General features: G+C 41.1%; 1 protein-coding gene across 1 annotated transcript in view; it reads left to right on the forward strand.

The window, feature by feature from the left end:
- The window catches only part of SDHA (succinate dehydrogenase complex flavoprotein subunit A), a 53,349-nt gene that overhangs the window by 29,668 nt on the left and 4,276 nt on the right, over positions 1–19,405 (forward strand). The window contains exons 6-13 of the mRNA XM_069958270.1: positions 3,033–3,181; positions 4,988–5,112; positions 12,918–13,086; positions 13,199–13,394; positions 14,343–14,514; positions 15,202–15,320; positions 16,601–16,712; positions 18,694–18,824. Coding sequence (XP_069814371.1) covers positions 3,033–3,181; positions 4,988–5,112; positions 12,918–13,086; positions 13,199–13,394; positions 14,343–14,514; positions 15,202–15,320; positions 16,601–16,712; positions 18,694–18,824 — 1,173 coding nt within the window. The remainder of the gene's footprint in view (positions 1–3,032; positions 3,182–4,987; positions 5,113–12,917; positions 13,087–13,198; positions 13,395–14,342; positions 14,515–15,201; positions 15,321–16,600; positions 16,713–18,693; positions 18,825–19,405) is intronic.

A 19,405-nucleotide genomic window follows, 5' to 3' on the forward strand; every position in this document is an offset into this window, starting at 1 on the left:
ATCGCCATTATGGAGTCGGGAAGAATTTTTTCCCAGTGATGAGGCTACTGTCGTCTGCCTCACGAGGGGTTTTTGCCTTCCTCTGAATCAACATAGGTTGAATTTGATGGACACCTGTCATTTTCAACCTTATAAACTAATAATTGGCCCAATACCCCCAAATAAATTAGAATGGTCCCTTTTCCCCAGCTAAGTAGGTATGGCCGCCATTCCCATTAGAGGATGCCATGATGCAATTACAAAGCCTCTGTGCGGCCAGGACAGTAGAAACCCCCCACAAGTGACCCCATTCTGGAAACTACACCCCATAAGGAATCTAACAAGTGGGGCAGCGGGGATATGGCCCCCTGGTGACGGCCACATTTGGGATGTGAAAATGAAAAAAATTGTATTTTTTATTTTCTCGGCACATGTTCTACGTAAGTGCCCGTCACCAGTGGGGTCCATATGCTCACTGCACCCCTTGTTAGATTCCTTATGGGGTGTAGTTTCCAGAATGGGGTCACTTGTCAGGGGTTTCTACTGACCTGGCAGCACAGGAGCTTTGTAATTGCGACATGGCCTCCATCCTCCATTCCAGCCTCTAAATGGCGCTCTGTCCCTTTGGTGGCTTGCCCTGTGCCCATATAGCACATTATGCCCACATGTGGGGTATTTTCGTACTCAGGGGAAACTACCCTACACGTTTTGTGTTCATTTTCTTTTTTAACCCCTTGTGGAAATGGAAAAAAATCAAGGCTAGACCAACATTTAGTGTAATTTTTGTAACATTTTTACTCTAAATCATTAATCTTGTCATGATTTTTTCATTTTCACAAGGGGTTAAAAGATAAAAAAAAAACATTTAATGTGTAGCGCAATTTCCCCTGAGTACGGAAATACCCCACATGTGGACATAAAGCGCCATGCGGGTGCAGGGTAAGCCTCCGAAGGGAAGGAGCGCCATTTGGTTTTTGAAGGCTGGATTTGGATGGAATGGATTTCGAGGGGCCATGTTGCATTCAAAAGGCCCCTGTGTTGCCAAGACAGTTGAAACCCCCCACAAGTGACCCCATTATGGAAACTGCACCCCTCAAGGAATGTAACAAGGGGTGTAGTGAGCATATGGACCCCACTGGTGACGGACACAAATGTGGAACAATGTGGCGTGAAAATGAAATATTAAATTTTTTACACTATAATGTTGGTTTAGCCTTGAATATATCATTTTCACAAGGGGTTAAAAGAGGGAAAAAAACAAAATGTGTAGAGCAATTTCCCCCGAGTCCGTAAATACCCCACATGTGGACATAAAGCGCCATGTGGGCGCAGGGCAAGCCTCCGAAGGGAAGGAGCGCCATTTGGATTTTGGAGGTTGGATTTGGCTAGAATGGATGATGAACGCCATGTCGCATTTACAGAGCCCTCGTGCTGCCAAAACACTGGAAACCCCCCACAAGTGACCCCATTCTGGAAACTGCACCCCTCAGGGAATCTAACAAGGGGTGCAGTGAGGATATGGACCCCTTGATGACGGGCACATTTGTGCCATGAAAGTGAAAAAATGAAATTTTTCCCTTTCACGTCACATTGTTCCACATTTGTGCCCGTCACCAGTGGGGTCCATATGCTCACTGAACCCCTTGTTAGATTCCTTGAGGGGTGTAGTTTCCAGAATGGAGTCACTTGTGGGGGGTTTCCAGTGTCTTGGCAGCACGAGGGTTCTGTAAATGCGACATGGCCCTTGAAATCCTTTTCAGTGAAATTCAGCTTCCAAAAGCCAATTGGCGCTCCTTCCCTTTGGAGGCTCGTCCTGCGCTCCCTTGGCACTTTATCGCCACATGTGGGGTATTTCCGTACTCGGGAGAAACTGCGCTACACATTTTTTGTCTTTTTTTGCCTCTTATCCCTTTAAGAAAATGAAAAATTGAAGGCTAGAACAACATTTTAGTGTAAAAAAAATTTTTTTCTTTTTTCAAGCCATATTGTTCTGAAAATCTGTGAAGCACCTGTGGGGTCCAGATGCTCACCGCACCCCTTGTTACATTCCTTGAGGGGTGTAGTTTTCTAAATGGTGTCCTTTTTAGGGGTGTTTTTTAGGTTTTGGCACCCCAGAGCCTCTGCCAACCTGAAGTGGTACAGTCAGAAATTACCAAATATAACGGAGGCGTTGAAATTCACTAGGCGCTCCCTTATATCTGAGGCTTGTGGTTGCGTCAAATAGCGCAATAGGGTCACATATGGGGTATTTCTATAAACTGCAGAAACGGGACAATAATTATTGGGGTGCATTTCTCTGGTAATAGGTTTATAATTATGAAAAATATTGGATTACAATAAAATCTCTGCACAGAAAATTAAAATTTTCAAATTCCTTACACACTTAGCTTTTATTTCTGTGACTCCCCTAAAGGGTTAAAACACTTTCTGGATATGCTTTTGCAGAGTTTGGGGGGTGCAGTTTCTGAAATGGGGTGCTTTGTGGGGCTTTCTAACATACAGGCCCCTCAAATACACTTTAAACCTGAACAGGTCCCTAAAAATATCTGATTTTGAAATTTTACTGAAAATTTGGAAATTTGCTGCTAATGTTTTAAGCTCCCCATTGTCTAAAAAAAATGAAAGATAGTTTAATAAATGCCGCCAACATAAAGTAGACATGTTGCTAATGCTATTTAATATATAATTTATGTGGTATAACCACTTTCTGTATACGCAAAAAAGTTTCAAAGTTGGAAAAATGCATTTTTTCACATTATTTGGTTTTTTTTCATAAAGATTTGTTATGAGTATCGACTCCAATTTACCAGAAATGTAAAGTACAATATGTCACGAGAAAACAATCTCAGAATCAGCCGGATAGGTAAAAGCATCCCGAAGTTATTAATGAATAAAGTGACACTGGTCATATTCATAAAATTTGTCTCTGTCATTAAGGCCATTTCAGGCTCTGTCCTTAAGGGGTTAAAGCAATGTATTTGAAAAAAATTAGTCCTGGAAGGTAAATAGGGTAAGTAACACATCTAAATTGATAATTTCTTATCTGTATTCAGTCTCTTAGATATGACACCAGCTATTTTGTAGAATACTTTGCTTTGGATCTTTTAATGGAAAATGGAGAATGCCGTGGTGTTATTGCTTTGTGCATGGAAGATGGATCCATACATCGTTTTAAGGCTAAGAACACAGTCATAGCTACAGGGTGAGTTGTTTTAGGGACATATATTTCTACAGTTTAGGAATGTTTCATTGAAGAGTTTTTCTCTGAACTTTGTCCTTTGCATAGGACATCAAAATCAGATCAGTGGGGGTCCGACTGGATGGCATCCCCACTGATCAGCCGATTGAAAGAGTTTTGGCACTCGTGCAAGCACTGTAGCCTCTTTGTTGCAGGGAACAGCTCTGAACATTGAGTAGTGGCTGTACCTGGTACTACCCTTAGTGACAGTCATTTCAGTAATCCCCCGCCTCCATACAGTTATATTGTCCCTCTGCCTCCATTAAGTAATAATGTCCTTCTGTGCCTACATTTAGTAATAATGTCCCACTGTGTATCCATTTAGTGATAATGCCCCCTCTCCCTCCATTTAGTAACAATGTTCCTCTCTGCCTCAATACAGTAATAATGCCCCTGTGCCTCCATTCAGTATTAATGCCCCCTGCACCTTTATATTGTAATAATGCCACCTGTGTCTCCATTTAGAAAAAAACAAAACTAATACTCACCTAGCCCCGGTTCCAAGGAGCACCCCATGTCTTGCAACCTCAGCGAGTGAGGGGATTGCTTCCCAGCAGCTCATAGGCTGCAGGTCTGAAGTGCCTGCAGGCTATGAGTGAATGGTGGAGTGGGTTGTTCACAGCAGCCCCTCCACCTCGCTACTTCACTGCATCTGGAGAGCTTCTGGAGCGTCAGTGCCCCATAAGCCGCAGATGGCAAACTCTGTGTGAATACACCTTTATAGCAAATCCAACAGTTATTGTGTTGGCCTTGCTTCCAGAGACACTTGGTAGTGAGTATAATTCCCGACTTTTTTTTCCCCCTGCATATTCTGCTCAATGTCAGTAAATCCATTTGACTGAGGCAGCTTTAGCAGGGTAGAAATTTAACAGTGACCCGGCAAGTTATAATGTTACGAAGACTTCCCCTGTTACCCCCCCCCCTTTTCCTTTATCAATGGCTGAGTATGTGAAGCAACATATTCAGCTTAAAATTGAATGACAGTGTCCCATGCATTGGCCTTATTCTGCTTGTAACAATTCTCGATGGAACGCTCTGTTAATCTGTACTTTTCTTTACAATGTCTTTAATATAATGCCTGTATTGTTTTACTGAAACCTAAAATAATTAAAATATCTTTAAAAAAATAAAATAAAAATGACACATTCATCCCATTAGCCTGCCCCTCCCATTAGCCTGACCCTCTGCAGTAGGGATGGTCCGAACCCGCCGAGGTTCGGGTTCGGCTGAACCTAAACGCTCGGCATCAGATTACCGATGATTACCTATGGCTATGGCTGTATCCCAGTTTTCCAGGCGTTCCTCCCGCTGGATCCGCCCGCTGCACGGAGCGGGCAGACAGCGGTAATCATTGCGGATGGTTCGGGTTCGTACGAACTCCGTACGAACTCAGTTCAGACCATTCCTACTCTGCAGTGATGTCACTCTGTTGATAATCACTGTAGAGTGCTGGATAAATATTTAAGAGAGAGTGAGTGGGCCAACAGAGTGGATCACTGTACAGAGGGTGGTAGTCCTGCTTCCAGTGCACCAAACCACCTAATTTACATATTATGTAAAGTGAAAATTTACTGAAAATGGCTCTGAGGATGAAGGTAGGAAAACTAACTTCATTATTAGAGTCCCAGGCACTGTGGTTACATAAACATTACATATCTTCTATTAAAAGTTCTGGATTTAAAGCATAACAACATACAGTAATATAATATGTTATAATTGCTAGTGTTTCAATTTACTTATTAGAGGATCATTTTTCTTCCTTTGTCCCAGGGGATATGGTCGAGCCTATTTTAGTTGCACTTCAGCACACACATGCACCGGTGACGGCAATGCCATGGTGACACGAGCTGGGCTACCCTGCCAAGACTTGGAGTTTGTACAGTTTCATCCAACAGGTACAGTAAAAACATCACTGCCTGAAACTAATGGAAGATGCAGTCCTCCTCTCTCAATTCAAGCAGGGTTAACAGGCGCAACTTAATCTTGCTAGAATTGGGAGAGGAGGACTGCATCTTGCTACGGCCCTGGTGTGGGTTTGCAGGAAGGCTGCACACTGGTTCTCTTCTTGAGTATACACATGGAGAGTTGTGCCTCGATCCTGCACAACTTAGCCAAGTGAGAGGGGACCCGGTTTTACTTCGCTACTGGAATTCTATCCATCCTATTGCAAGCGGATTGATACTACTTGGAAACTGGAAAATACGTTCTTTACCTGATTCCCCAGTGGCTAAAATGTAACTTTTATTAGAATTATTAAAAGTATACCAAAGACTATGGTGGAGTGCGAGTTAAAATGTCAATGAGACGGCAATCCCTTTGCCAGACTTATCGTAAAGTAATGCCATCACTTTGAAAAAGTTAGTTTACCTGACGAAACATGTCAGTAGGCATGGCTCTTTTTAATTGTCTCTGAGATCAAGGTAGCGTCGTAGGGAGAGCTATGCAGTAATGGGGAACTAGTGGGATAACGAGCATATACAGTACCAAATCGCTCTGAACCGAGGCTAGTCTAAGCAGCATAGCTTGTAACGTGCTAGGCAAGAAATAGAAAAAATTCCGAGTGCACTCACCGGTGGTGTAGATGAAATATCCTTTTATTCGCGCATATTAGCGCAGTGTAAATTCATGGGGAGAGGGAAAAGGAGGACGCCAACACCTTCCACCAGGGATTACAGCTGTTTCACGCCCACTGATCGGCGCTTCTTCAGATCCCGCCCCTTCGGTCACGTCACTCCATATACTCCCACGGTGTGACGTGTCAGAATGGTAGGCGTTACAATGTGTATTAAAAACAAAATATCTCTGTTATACATACAGAAAGAACTGGATATATACAAGACAAGCGATCATAGAAACATACTAAGGTCAGTACGGTCGTTTAGACCTGTCTGTCCTTGTGCATTGGTAGCGAGTATTAGACGTGACTCACATTGGAGTAACTGCCGGTTGGCGTCTCCATACTTGTTTGGGTATATTCGTTTTAGTCCCAGGAACTTGAGATCTCTCACATCCCCTTTATGTTTCTCATTCATATGGTTTATTAAACGTGGTGCCCCCTGTAGTGTACGTAATGACCTGACATGCTCACTGAACCGTTTGTTCATAGGACGGATGGTTTTTCCTATATAAAAAAACCCACATGTACAAACAAGGGCATATACCACAAATTTTGTTTTGCAGCAAATCATGTCAGGTATATTGCAGGTGTATCCACCTAAATTTAACGTTTTGGATTGCAGCATATTCGGGCACCATTTACAACTACCGCATTTATAATTGCCATATAACATATTACCGAGCCAGTTGTCTTTTTTATTTATTTCTTTACTGGAATATTTACTACGCACTATTATATCTTTAATATTCCTAGTACGTCTAAAGGTAATCATGGGTTTAGTGGCATACAGTTCAGCATAAAGAGGGTCATGCCGGACAATATACCAGTTATCCAGGATAGCCTTTCGTATAGTATCTGCTAATGGGCCATATTTAAAAGAAAAAACAAAACGTGCCTTCTCATCTGTCTTATTTGTGTATTTTTTGTGACGTCTTTTGCGATTGAGTAAGTCTTTTTGTTGTTGCTTAAATGCTCTATCATTAGCTTGTTGTAAGATGTCTAGTGGGTAGCCTCGCCTATTGAGGCGTTCAGTTAATTCATTTGCCTGTAGTTGGTACATCTCATCAGAATTGTTGATCCTCCGTAATCGGAGATACTGTCCGTACGGGACGGCTGTCTTAGTGTGTGGGGGATGGTAGCTGGAGTAGTGGAGGATAGCATTAGAAGCTGTGGGTTTACGGTAGCTAGTGGTATTTATCTGGTTATCTTGTATAGTGACAAGTACATCCAAGAATTCTATTTGTGTGTCATGATGTTTACTGGTGAATGTCATGTTCATATTGTTACTATTTAAGTAGTCAATGAATGAGGAAAATTCTTCAGTAGTTCCCGACCATATAACGAAGACATCGTCCACAAATCTTTTATAACAGTTCAGATGTATTAGATAGGGGTTACTCTTAGAAAATACAATTTCCTTCTCCAGTATGGCGAGGTACAGGTTGGCGAGGGTACAAGCGACGGGCGTACCCATCGCTGTACCCTCGCCCTGTCTGTACCATTCGTCATCAAATTGAAAACAATTATTTTGCAAAATAAAATATAAGGCCTCGCATATAAAGTCCACAAAACCCTTACTTTTTTCAGTTTTTTCTAGTAGTTGGCGCACAGCAGCAACACCCTTGTCGTGGGGTATACGGGTATATAAACTTTCCACATCTATGGTGGCTAGCAATGCCCCCTGTGGCCATTCTATGTCTGCCAAGCTGGTCAAGAACTCATTCGTGTCTTTTACTAGGGATGGCACGCCTATTAATAGCGGTTTCAGTAACCATTCCAAGTACTTAGATAGCGGCTCCGTGGTGGAGCCAATGGCAGCAACTATGGGCCGTCCTGGTGGTGGAATAATCCCTTTGTGTAATTTTGGTACATGGTACCATATGGCATTTTTAGGGTTAACTGGGAGCAATTTTTCAGCTGTTCTTTTGGATATAATGTTTTTTTCCACGTAGGTGCGGAGCAATGTTTGTAATTTATTTAATATTTTGGGGGTGGGGTTTTCTTTTAGTTTGGTATATGTGGTGGTGTCACTTAGTTGTCTTTTACCCTCTGATTCATAGTCTTTTCTCCACATAACTACTAGATTTCCCCCCTTATCAGCTTTTTTGCAGATGATTTCATTATGTTCTTTTAACCATTTAAGTGCGTCTTTTTCTTTAGGTGTAATATTTGCGGGGTCATGTGGATATATGAGTGCCTTTACCTGTTCTAAGACTTTTTGTTGGAACAATTCCAGATTACTATCTGGGCTTATAGGGGGAGAGAATGTACTTTTGAGACCTCCTGTAAAAAAACCAGATTCATCGTTACTACAGTATAATTCATTGCTATCTGACAACTGCAATAAGGTACTTAGTCCCTGTCTGTCCAATTCGTCCTCAGCCCCTGCTAGAAAAAAACCCAGAGAACCCACTTCTACTGGTGTCTCTCCCTCCACTTCTTTTTTGGTACCATGAGAACCCACATTTAAAGAATGTGGATATTTCATCTACACCACCGGTGAGTGCACTCGGAATTTTTTCTATTTCTTGCCTAGCACGTTACAAGTTATTACTGAACTTTGTCCGATTGCTGCACCGCATGATAAGGTGGATGTAAGAGTGAACTTTTGCTATATACGCTGCTGGCGAAGCTATTTGTGTAATAGAAGCCGTAGTAGTGCCGACTTGTTTCTATCTATGAACTGACTTGGATAACTGGACTGTTTTCTGTTTAAGTCTGAGCACACACACAAGGCTCATTTTCAAAACCTCCAACCATGGAACTCAACATGGATACTACTGTGGAGGCTAACCTCCAATTAGCCGTGGACCAGCTGACAGCGTTCACTCTAGATGCGGGGAGACAGGACGCCAACACCTTCTTTATGACATGTGAACATAGAGACATAACACAAACAATGAGTGCCAAAGGACTCGAATATAAAGTATATAATTTAGCTGAGAGAGAATTACGACTTTTTTGGACATTAAGTTCGTTAAGGTCATATCTGGAATGTGAACGAGTCCCAAGAGGACTTAGAGCATATAAAGAACCCTCACAATTCTCAGATGACCAACATTTCGTGCAGGAATGGAAAGAGTTACATCAAATACATTCCATTAACTTAATGAAATTAATAATCAAAAGAAACGAAACAGAATATGAAATGATTACAACAGAACTGCTAAAAACTAAAACCGAGCTACGAACTAGATTACAAGACGATGAATTCTCTGCCTTCCAAAAAAGACTTGATGGGAAGTTAACAAAATTACAAAATGAGATAAAAGAAATCAAAAAGGATAAATTCATCCGAGATAAAGTAGATTATATGACCGGACGTGCTTTTGAAAAAAGGAAATTTCACACTCCATTAAATAAATACAACAAACGTGAACAGAATAATAAAAACAACGGCAACAACAAAAATAAAAAACAACAAAATAGAAAGAAAAAAACAAGCGACTACTGGACTACGGAGTCCGACACCTCTTCTACTGATGAAAAACAGGAGCAAAAAGCACGTAAAAAAGAAGGGAAAAATACAAAAGATAAACCAAAACCAACCACAGCACCAAAAGAGTCTCTCCCTTTAGGAAAAGGAAAATCAGACGAGGAAGAAGAAGAGGAAACAAAGAGGATCGGAACAAAACGAAAACAAGTATCGTGGAAGAACTAAACAATGTGGACAGTGCCCTAAAAAATGAACCGCCTTTAGTTGTCAACCTCACAAATCTGGAATTGAACAAATCAGTACTATCCGTACTCAACAAGGGACTGAATTACTGTCTAACTGAAGAATTCAATATAGTGGACTTTCAGATAGATATGTATAAAAGTATGCGCAAGTTAAATTTAAAAAAGTTTTTTTCTTCTTTAAATGTGGGTTCTCATGGTACCAAAAAAGAAGTGGAGGGAGAGACACCAGTAGAAGTGGGTTCTCTGGGTTTTTTTCTAGCAGGGGCTGAGGACGAATTGGACAGACAGGGACTAAGTACCTTATTGCAGTTGTCAGATAGCAATGAATTATACTGTAGTAACGATGAATCTGGTTTTTTTACAGGAGGTCTCAAAAGTACATTCTCTCCCCCTATAAGCCCAGATAGTAATCTGGAATTGTTCCAACAAAAAGTCTTAGAACAGGTAAAGGCACTCATATATCCACATGACCCCGCAAATATTACACCTAAAGAAAAAGACGCACTTAAATGGTTAAAAGAACATAATGAAATCATCTGCAAAAAAGCTGATAAGGGGGGAAATCTAGTAGTTATGTGGAGAAAAGACTATGAATCAGAGGGTAAAAGACAACTAAGTGACACCACCACATATACCAAACTAAAAGAAAACCCCACCCCCAAAATATTAAATAAATTACAAACATTGCTCCGCACCTACGTGGAAAAAAACATTATATCCAAAAGAACAGCTGAAAAATTGCTCCCAGTTAACCCTAAAAATGCCATATGGTACCATGTACCAAAATTACACAAAGGGATTATTCCACCACCAGGACGGCCCATAGTTGCTGCCATTGGCTCCACCACGGAGCCGCTATCTAAGTACTTGGAATGGTTACTGAAACCGCTATTAATAGGCGTGCCATCCCTAGTAAAAGACACGAATGAGTTCTTGACCAGCTTGGCAGACATAGAATGGCCACAGGGGGCATTGCTAGCCACCATAGATGTGGAAAGTTTATATACCCGTATACCCCACGACAAGGGTGTTGCTGCTGTGCGCCAACTACTAGAAAAAACTGAAAAAAGCAAGGGTTTTGTGGACTTTATATGCGAGGCCTTATATTTTATTTTGCAAAATAATTGTTTTCAATTTGATGACGAATGGTACAGACAGGGCGAGGGTACAGCGATGGGTACGCCCGTCGCTTGTACCCTCGCCAACCTGTACCTCGCCATACTGGAGAAGGAAATTGTATTTTCTAAGAGTAACCCCTATCTAATACATCTGAACTGTTATAAAAGATTTGTGGACGATGTCTTCGTTATATGGTCGGGAACTACTGAAGAATTTTCCTCATTCATTGACTACTTAAATAGTAACAATATGAACATGACATTCACCAGTAAACATCATGACACACAAATAGAATTCTTGGATGTACTTGTCACTATACAAGATAACCAGATAAATACCACTAGCTACCGTAAACCCACAGCTTCTAATGCTATCCTCCACTACTCCAGCTACCATCCCCCACACACTAAGACAGCCGTCCCGTACGGACAGTATCTCCGATTACGGAGGATCAACAATTCTGATGAGATGTACCAACTACAGGCAAATGAATTAACTGAACGCCTCAATAGGCGAGGATACCCACTAGACATCTTACAACAAGCTAATGATAGAGCATTTAAGCAACAACAAAAAGACTTACTCAATCGCAAAAGACGTCACAAAAAATACACAAATAAGACAGATGAGAAGGCACGTTTTGTTTTTTCTTTTAAATATGGCCCATTAGCAGATACTATACGAAAGGCTATCCTGGATAACTGGTATATTGTCCGGCATGACCCTCTTTATGCTGAACTGTATGCCACTAAACCCATGATTACCTTTAGACGTACTAGGAATATTAAAGATATAATAGTGCGTAGTAAATATTCCAGTAAAGAAATAAATAAAAAAGACAACTGGCTCGGTAATATGTTATATGGCAATTATAAATGCGGTAGTTGTAAATGGTGCCCGAATATGCTGCAATCCAAAACGTTAAATTTAGGTGGATACACCTGCAATATACCTGACATGATTTGCTGCAAAACAAAATTTGTGGTATATGCCCTTGTTTGTACATGTGGGTTTTTTTATATAGGAAAAACCATCCGTCCTATGAACAAACGGTTCAGTGAGCATGTCAGGTCATTACGTACACTACAGGGGGCACCACGTTTAATAAACCATATGAATGAGAAACATAAAGGGGATGTGAGAGATCTCAATTTCCTGGGACTAAAACGAATATACCCAAACAAGTATGGAGACGCCAACCGGCAGTTACTCCAATGTGAGTCACGTCTAATACTCGCTACCAATGCACAAGGACAGACAGGTCTAAACGACCGTACTGACCTTAGTATGTTTCTATGATCGCTTGACTTGTATATATCCAGTTCTTTCTGTATGTATAACAGAGATATTTTGTTTTTAATACACATTGTAACGCCTACCATTCTGACACGTCACACCGTGGGAGTATATGGAGTGACGTGACCGAAGGGGCGGGATCTGAAGAAGCGCCGATCAGTGGGCGTGAAACAGCTGTAATCCCTGGTGGAAGGTGTTGGCGTCCTCCTTTTCCCTCTCCCCATGAATTTACACTGCGCTAATATGCGCGAATAAAAGGATATTTCATCTACACCACCGGTGAGTGCACTCGGAATTTTTTCTATTTCTTGCCTAGCACGTTACAAGTTATTACTGAACTTTGTCCGATTGCTGCACCGCATGATAAGGTGGATGTAAGAGTGAACTTTTGCTATATACGCTGCTGGCGAAGCTATTTGTGTAATAGAAGCCGTAGTAGTGCCGACTTGTTTCTATCTATGAACTGACTTGTCTAAGCAGCATAGCTAGACCACAACCCCCATCACTCCGAATGGAACCCTACATCACGCAATATCCTAAAGAGGCACTAATACAGTGAGGCACTCCCAGCTAATTTTATACTGGTTAGTCCAATGACCATCACAATTATATGTTAGCGATCCTCTGCTGTTACCCTCCCCAGGATTTCTGGATGCATCGAACTCTTAATACCCTGCACAAAGTATCAGTGTGACACACAGCATTTACACACGATACGGCTTGCAAAGGGGTTACCCTGCATCCTTGCCGTCTCATTTACATTTTAACTTACACTCCACTATAGTCTTTGGTATACTTTTAATAATTCTAATAAAAGTTACATTCAGCCACTGGTGAATCAGGTATATTATGTAGTTTCTAGAAATTGATCCAAACATATCTATACCTCCCGGCCTGGCAAGGGTTTAATATCATGTATTACACACCTGGTATTATCATTGTTTTATAATTTAAAAAAAAAAATTTCCATACTGTGTTTTACAACAGGTATTTATGGAGCTGGCTGTTTAATAACTGAAGGAAGTCGTGGTGAGGGAGGTATCCTTGTTAACAGTGAAGGTGAAAGATTCATGGAAAGATACGCGCCTGTAGCTAAAGATCTAGCTTCACGGGATGTTGTTTGCCGCTCTATGACCATTGAAATACGTGAAGGAAGGTCTGTTTATTAAAACTGTATCTCTGTTCATAAGGTAATAAAATATAAAAGAGAAGCAGGACTCTATTTCATCATACATTAATCTTTACCTTATTCTTGTCTTCTTTTACAGAGGCTGTGGGCCAGATAAAGACCATGTCTACCTCCAGCTTCACCATCTCCCACCTCAGCAGTTGGCTTCCCGTCTGCCAGGCATCTCAGAGACTGCAATGATTTTTGCAGGGGTTGATGTCACAAAGGAGCCCATTCCTGTCCTGCCCACTGTCCATTATAACATGGGGGGCATACCTACCAATTATAAAGGCCAGGTATTGTTTTAACAAACTCAGTTTTTCTTACACATAATGTATACTCCAACACTCCCATTTTAGAGCCATGCACTTTTTTTGTATTTAAAGTAAATATGTAGATTGTAAAAATGTATTTAATAATCTATCTTGCAATTTAATTGTTTTACCTTACTACACTACAGTACAGAGAATTCAGTTCAATGGACCTTTAGGTTTCCTAAATCAAAGGAATAATCTGGATAGTTTTAGTTTTACATTGTCATGTTAGACTTGTGGTTGGCGCTCAATTCTGCACTGGTTTATTATTGAAATAAGCTCACTGGACAAAAAATTAGCCACCCGAGTGCGCAAGCACAGATGAATCATTAAGCTGGTGCAGATGGGGCAGCGTCACATGCTCAACTGCACGCTCACTGCCGCTACATGATCATAAGGCAGTAGCGATCAATTAGACAGTTTTTTGTTTCAATTGGTAAATGTACGTAAACATGGGTAAATGTAAGGATGTAACATAAGAGGCAATCGTGTTTGGCTGTGCCCATGGCCATACGGTGAGTAAAGTTGCTGGATTTGTTGGTGTTTTGCAGCAAACTGTTCAACGTGTCTACAAACAGTGTTGTAGGCCACGAAAGTCATTGTGGTTGAATAAGGATCGTAACTGAGATGGACCTGAGACGCGTTTCGCAGCTTTTGGATCAAAATTGCTTTCAAACCTGTCAGAAATTGCTGCCGTCAGTGAATGAAGGTCCTTCCCAACCTGTTAGAGAGCGAACATTGCAACCAGTTATCAAGGCCAGAGGCGGAGTTACACAATATTAAATGATGTGACTAATTGTTTGTCCAGTGAGCTTACTCAATGTGTGATTCTTGGCTCATGTGTGCTTAAGTATGGTCCCTTGTTTCTTTATAGACCTTTATTCAGTACAGACATTAAAACTGATTAAAACATATTTATTTTGTTTTAAGGCTATTATCCATGTAAATGGCGAGGACAGAGTGGTCCCTGGCTTATATGCTTGTGGTGAGGCAGCATGTGCTTCTGTGCATGGTGCCAACAGGCTTGGAGCAAACTCCCTCCTAGATTTGGTTGTATTTGGCCGTGCTTGTGCACTTGATATTGCTGAATCCTGCAAACCAGGTAAGTTTTTAAGGGGAAAATGTTTTCTTCTGTATGATTTTTTGATGCCTTGGTTGATTTTGCAACTCGATGAGGATCAGACAATTGAGGATATTAACACACTGACTGAAAGAAATTGGTCACCGTGGTTAAAGTCAAAGCGTTAGCTCTCTCTAAAAAAAGAAAGGAAATCAAGTACATCCATCTTTTTTAGCGTACACAAAAATGCATTTTTGTGTACGCTAAAAACAAACAAAAGTTGTGTTGATCCATTCTTCTATCAGTTTTTTTTTATAATAGAAGTCAATGGAAAAACAAATGAAAATGCATGCAATCAAAGCACCCATTTTTCATCCATTTTTGCATAAAACGGATGTTAAAAAAAAACAAAAAACATTTCAAAACTGCTGTGTGAACCTAGCCTTAGGTATATATTGGTCTCTGGCAAATAAGCTCGGTGGCGGAACCAGTTTGAGCTCAAGCCTGAAGGGACTGGCTGCTAGATAGCCTTCATAGACATTGAATTCATACCAGCCAGTTTGACTCACATGACTCTGCTGGTTAGTTCATACCAAAACTTTTACAATGCTAAAAGCAGAGATGAAGATAAAAGCAGCTCGGAAGCGAAACCATTATTGTTTGATTATTTTGTCATACATTCATATAAATTTGAGTTTACAGCTGTTTATTTGAGTCTGTCTTTTCTAGGTGAGGTATTACCTCCAGTTAAAGATAATGCTGGAGAGGAGTCTGTTGCGAACCTGGACAAACTACGGTTTGCCAATGGAAGTACCAGAACATCAGAGCTGAGGCTTAACTTACAGAAGGTAACTCAATCCAAATATTAGTGACTGTTAGTACATTGGTAAGAAGGACTTATCAGCTGTCCTCTGATATTTCTCTTTGACATCAATGAAGAAAATTCACAACTAGTGGTTACCACTGTCTTTATCAGTAGGGTATGTGCCTACGCAAACTGACACTGTCAGCAGTAACTGGCAAGTTTCATACAGTATATTTGGCATAGCTGGTAATACCAATGTCTAAGGCAGCATTGCCACATTGCGGTCTCATGCAGGAGAAACCACACTCCTATACTGTCACCAATAGCTGTGCAATGTTGTCGGGATTAATCAGCAACATTATGCTGCTATTGTTGACTTATGGGAGTGTGGTTTTGGCTACATGTGGCTGTAATGTGGGAAGACGGCTTTAGGATAAGTTCACCTGGACAAAAATAAGCACCCATGTGAAGTGCTGCGCCATGGCACTAACTGGACTGTGGGCACTGTGGTGAGCCTTGAAACCCTTATTGACTTCAATGGGAGTTTCAGCGCTATAACTCATTGAAAAAAACCAAGAGGAGCAGGGTTTTGAACAGTTAGACTGTGCTTCTTTTGATCATGTCAACATACTCTAAGGGACCTATTACATGGGACGATTATCATGCGAAAAATCTTTTTATCGTTCAAATTTAAATGATAATCGTTCTGTGTAATTGCAAAAAAAATCGTTGGTATGTCGTTGATCATTGATTTAGATCTGAAACTAAAACTATCGTTAATCGTCCACTAATCGTCCGCTGTAATTCCACGTTCGTTCGCTCAAGTTCCGCATTTTTTCACTAATCGTTCAGTGTAATTGCTCATTGATCATTGTTTTGCTGGGATCAGAGGGAATAAATGATAATAGTAACGATCGCAATAACCATCGCAATAACGATTGTAGTAATGATCGTATCTAAAGACCATTGTTCTGTGTAATATGGTGAACGATTTCATGTTAATGATATACAATCTTGTTTGCGATCGTTTATTGTTAGTTGTTAATTGTTAAAAATCGCTCCGTGTAATAGGACCCTAACAAAGCAGCCCAGAGGGGCAAAATAGAGCAGTGTCACTTGGAGAAAATTAGCATTACATATTGGAAACTTTTTTGGGACTAGAACTAAAAAGTTTTTAGGGACTACAGCATTGATATTGATAAAATATTCAAAGAATAGCTTATCACAATTATTGTCCCAAATGTTACCCTGTTCAACCCTATTTTTGTTGCTAAAACATGCTGCCTAAGATGAGTAAATAGAAAAAAAATTCTTTGACTACAGACTATGCAGAATGATGCTGCTGTTTTCAGAACAGGATCTGTACTAAAGGAAGGATGTGAAAAGTTAAGTGCACTGCACTCTGCTATGGACGACCTCCAAACATTTGATAGAGGTATAGTTTTTTTTTTTTTTACAATAATTTAATATGTGTTTATGGTATAGATAATAGATATGTTTTTTAAAGGCTCTTTTACACAGGCTGATTACTGTTGATGAACGTTCCTAGGAACACTAATTCAGCCAATAATCAGCCCGTGTAAAAGAGACAGAGATCAGCCAAGCGAGTAAATGGCCACTTCTCAGCTGATCTGATTTTTTTGTGTGGTGGTAAAATGTATTGTTACTGGCCGCACTTCCATCTTGTTCTGCCAGGTGGTTGATCAATTATGAAAAACATCAAAATTTTTCTTTATATCAAACTTACACTTTTCAGCACAGCACTTTGGCACAGTAGAAACTATCCTTCCAAAAAAAACAAAAAAAAAACCTGTTGGCACATTGCAAAATCCATAGCGTTCTAATATTTCACGTGATGGAGCTGGTTTTAGGCAAATTTTTTGCGGGAACATGTGTACTTTTTATTGATACCAGACTTTTTGATCTTTTTTTCTGATGTTTTGAGACAGATTGACAAAATACAGCAATTCCAGTGCTTTTTTTTTGTTGTTAATTTACAGCATACACCGTGCAATAGAAATAATGGCATAATTTTATAGCTTTGCTTGTTACAGACGTGGCAATACCAAATGTATATTTTTTTGTGTTTTTTTTTCTCCTGTTTCATGTAACAGTTTATTTAGTTTGGGTAGGGGGTAGGAACGGGGCATTTTTCTTTGTTTTATTTTACAGTTTTTTTTTTTTACTTTTACATTAGTGTATACTATTGCACATTAACCAGTGATCTTCTGATCACTGTAATGATACACTGCACTACCACTGTAGTGCATTGGATAGTATATATCAGCATTATGCTGGCAGGCATCCTCCACAGCCATGCCTCTGACATGGATGTGTGGAGGCATATCCAGGGTAGGCCCAGGGATCTTCAGAAGGCCCCAGGGATTGCCATGGATACTGACCAGAAGCCAGACCTCGTTGCTGGACTTCTGATCAGGTGAATATGGCTTGTCAGGGTACCAGAACCCGTTACATGCTGTGGTCATGATTTGACAGCAGAATGCACTGACAACTGATCTCTTGCAATGCCGCTGCAGGAGCACAACATACACTTATTCTGATCCCGTAAAAAGCAGATGGGATCGCAATAAGGCTCATTAGTAACCGCTGTAAAAAGCTGCATTGGTGGTCACTGCAAATGAGCACTGGTCTCGCTGATCAGGCCAAGCGTAGCAGACCATGCTAATAAAAATGTAATGTACACATCAATTTAGAAGAAATAACATGGTTCTGTAAGACAAGAGATGGAAATGTTTTAAGACTTTTACCTTACAGAGGATGTACCACCAGGTACATCCTCTTTAACCTGAAGCCAAGGATTGAACGGCGCTGGCACGGCAAAGCCGGTGCTGCGGTCCGTTTTCCGGACCGAGGACCGGTTCCCGTGCACGGCGCCGTTCTATGCACCGGAACCAGCCGGTACTCAAGCACTGGAGGTAGGGCGGCCTGCCCCCTGTGGTAGGGAATTCCCTCCCCTCCATGACGCGGCTCCCTTAGAATGAATGAAGCCGCGTCAAAGAGGGGAGGGAATTCCCTCCCACTGGAGACGGGCCGGCCTACCTTCAGTGCTTGAGCAACGCCTCAGTCCGGAAAATGGACCTCGGCACCGGCTTCCCCATTCGATCCGTGGCTTCAGGTTAAAGAGGATGTACCTGGTGGTCATCCTCTTTAACATCTGCAGTATGTATGAAAGAACACTTAATAAGAAGTTCCAGAAAATGAGGTCTACGGGTCTGATTGTCAGAAAGCCTGTTGCATAATATGTTATAATATATCTTTGATAATAATACTACCATCCAAGAATTGACACAAAAGGTTTTCTCCACAGCGTGAAACAGTGGTATATAAACTGAGAACTTGTAAACAGAAAGATTAAGATTAATAAACTTCACTGTCCATTATTTTGTAATTTTTAGGAATTGTATGGAACACTGATCTGATAGAGAGTCTTGAATTGCAAAACCTAATGCTGTGTGCTCTGCAGACTGTTTACGCAGCTGAGGCTCGCAAAGAGACTCGAGGTGCTCATGCAAGAGAAGATTATAAGGTATGTTCTACAACTGTCTGCTTCAATCAGTTTACCCACAATCTGAATAGTGTTTTCAGAATTGTCACTATCAGGAAACAAGGTAAGATAGAAGACTCTAACCTGCTGTTATGTTCCCATAAGGTTGGGGAAGCTAAGAATGTAAGGGGTATTCCCATCGCCTAAACTTTTGTTCGGTGATAAGGAACGCAAAAAAAAAAAAAAGTTTTGCATTAGCAAGATATATTTCTTTTGAAGTTTGAGCCCTTTCTCTTCCTATAGTGTTGATTAGAGACAAGCAAACCTCGAGCACACTCAAGTTCGTCTGAGCCTATGGCTGTGTTCATGTTTTCCAGGCAGACTAAGGCTGCATTCCCACGTTCCGTGATCCGTCAGGTGGAATGCATGTACTGGAGCCCCCCCTGCGCCCGGACAGCATCTGTAATTAGATGCTGGGAGCGAGGGAGACTGTATTCATAAGCGCCGCGCTGTAATGAATCAGCCGCGCGGTGCTGTTACTACAGCGCGGCGCTTATGAATACAGTCTCCCCCGCTCCCAGCATCTAATTACAGATGCTGTCCGGGCGCAGGGGGGGCTCCGG

This window comes from Dendropsophus ebraccatus, chromosome 2, assembly GCF_027789765.1.
Source record: "Dendropsophus ebraccatus isolate aDenEbr1 chromosome 2, aDenEbr1.pat, whole genome shotgun sequence".
Taxonomy (NCBI): domain Eukaryota; kingdom Metazoa; phylum Chordata; class Amphibia; order Anura; family Hylidae; genus Dendropsophus; species Dendropsophus ebraccatus.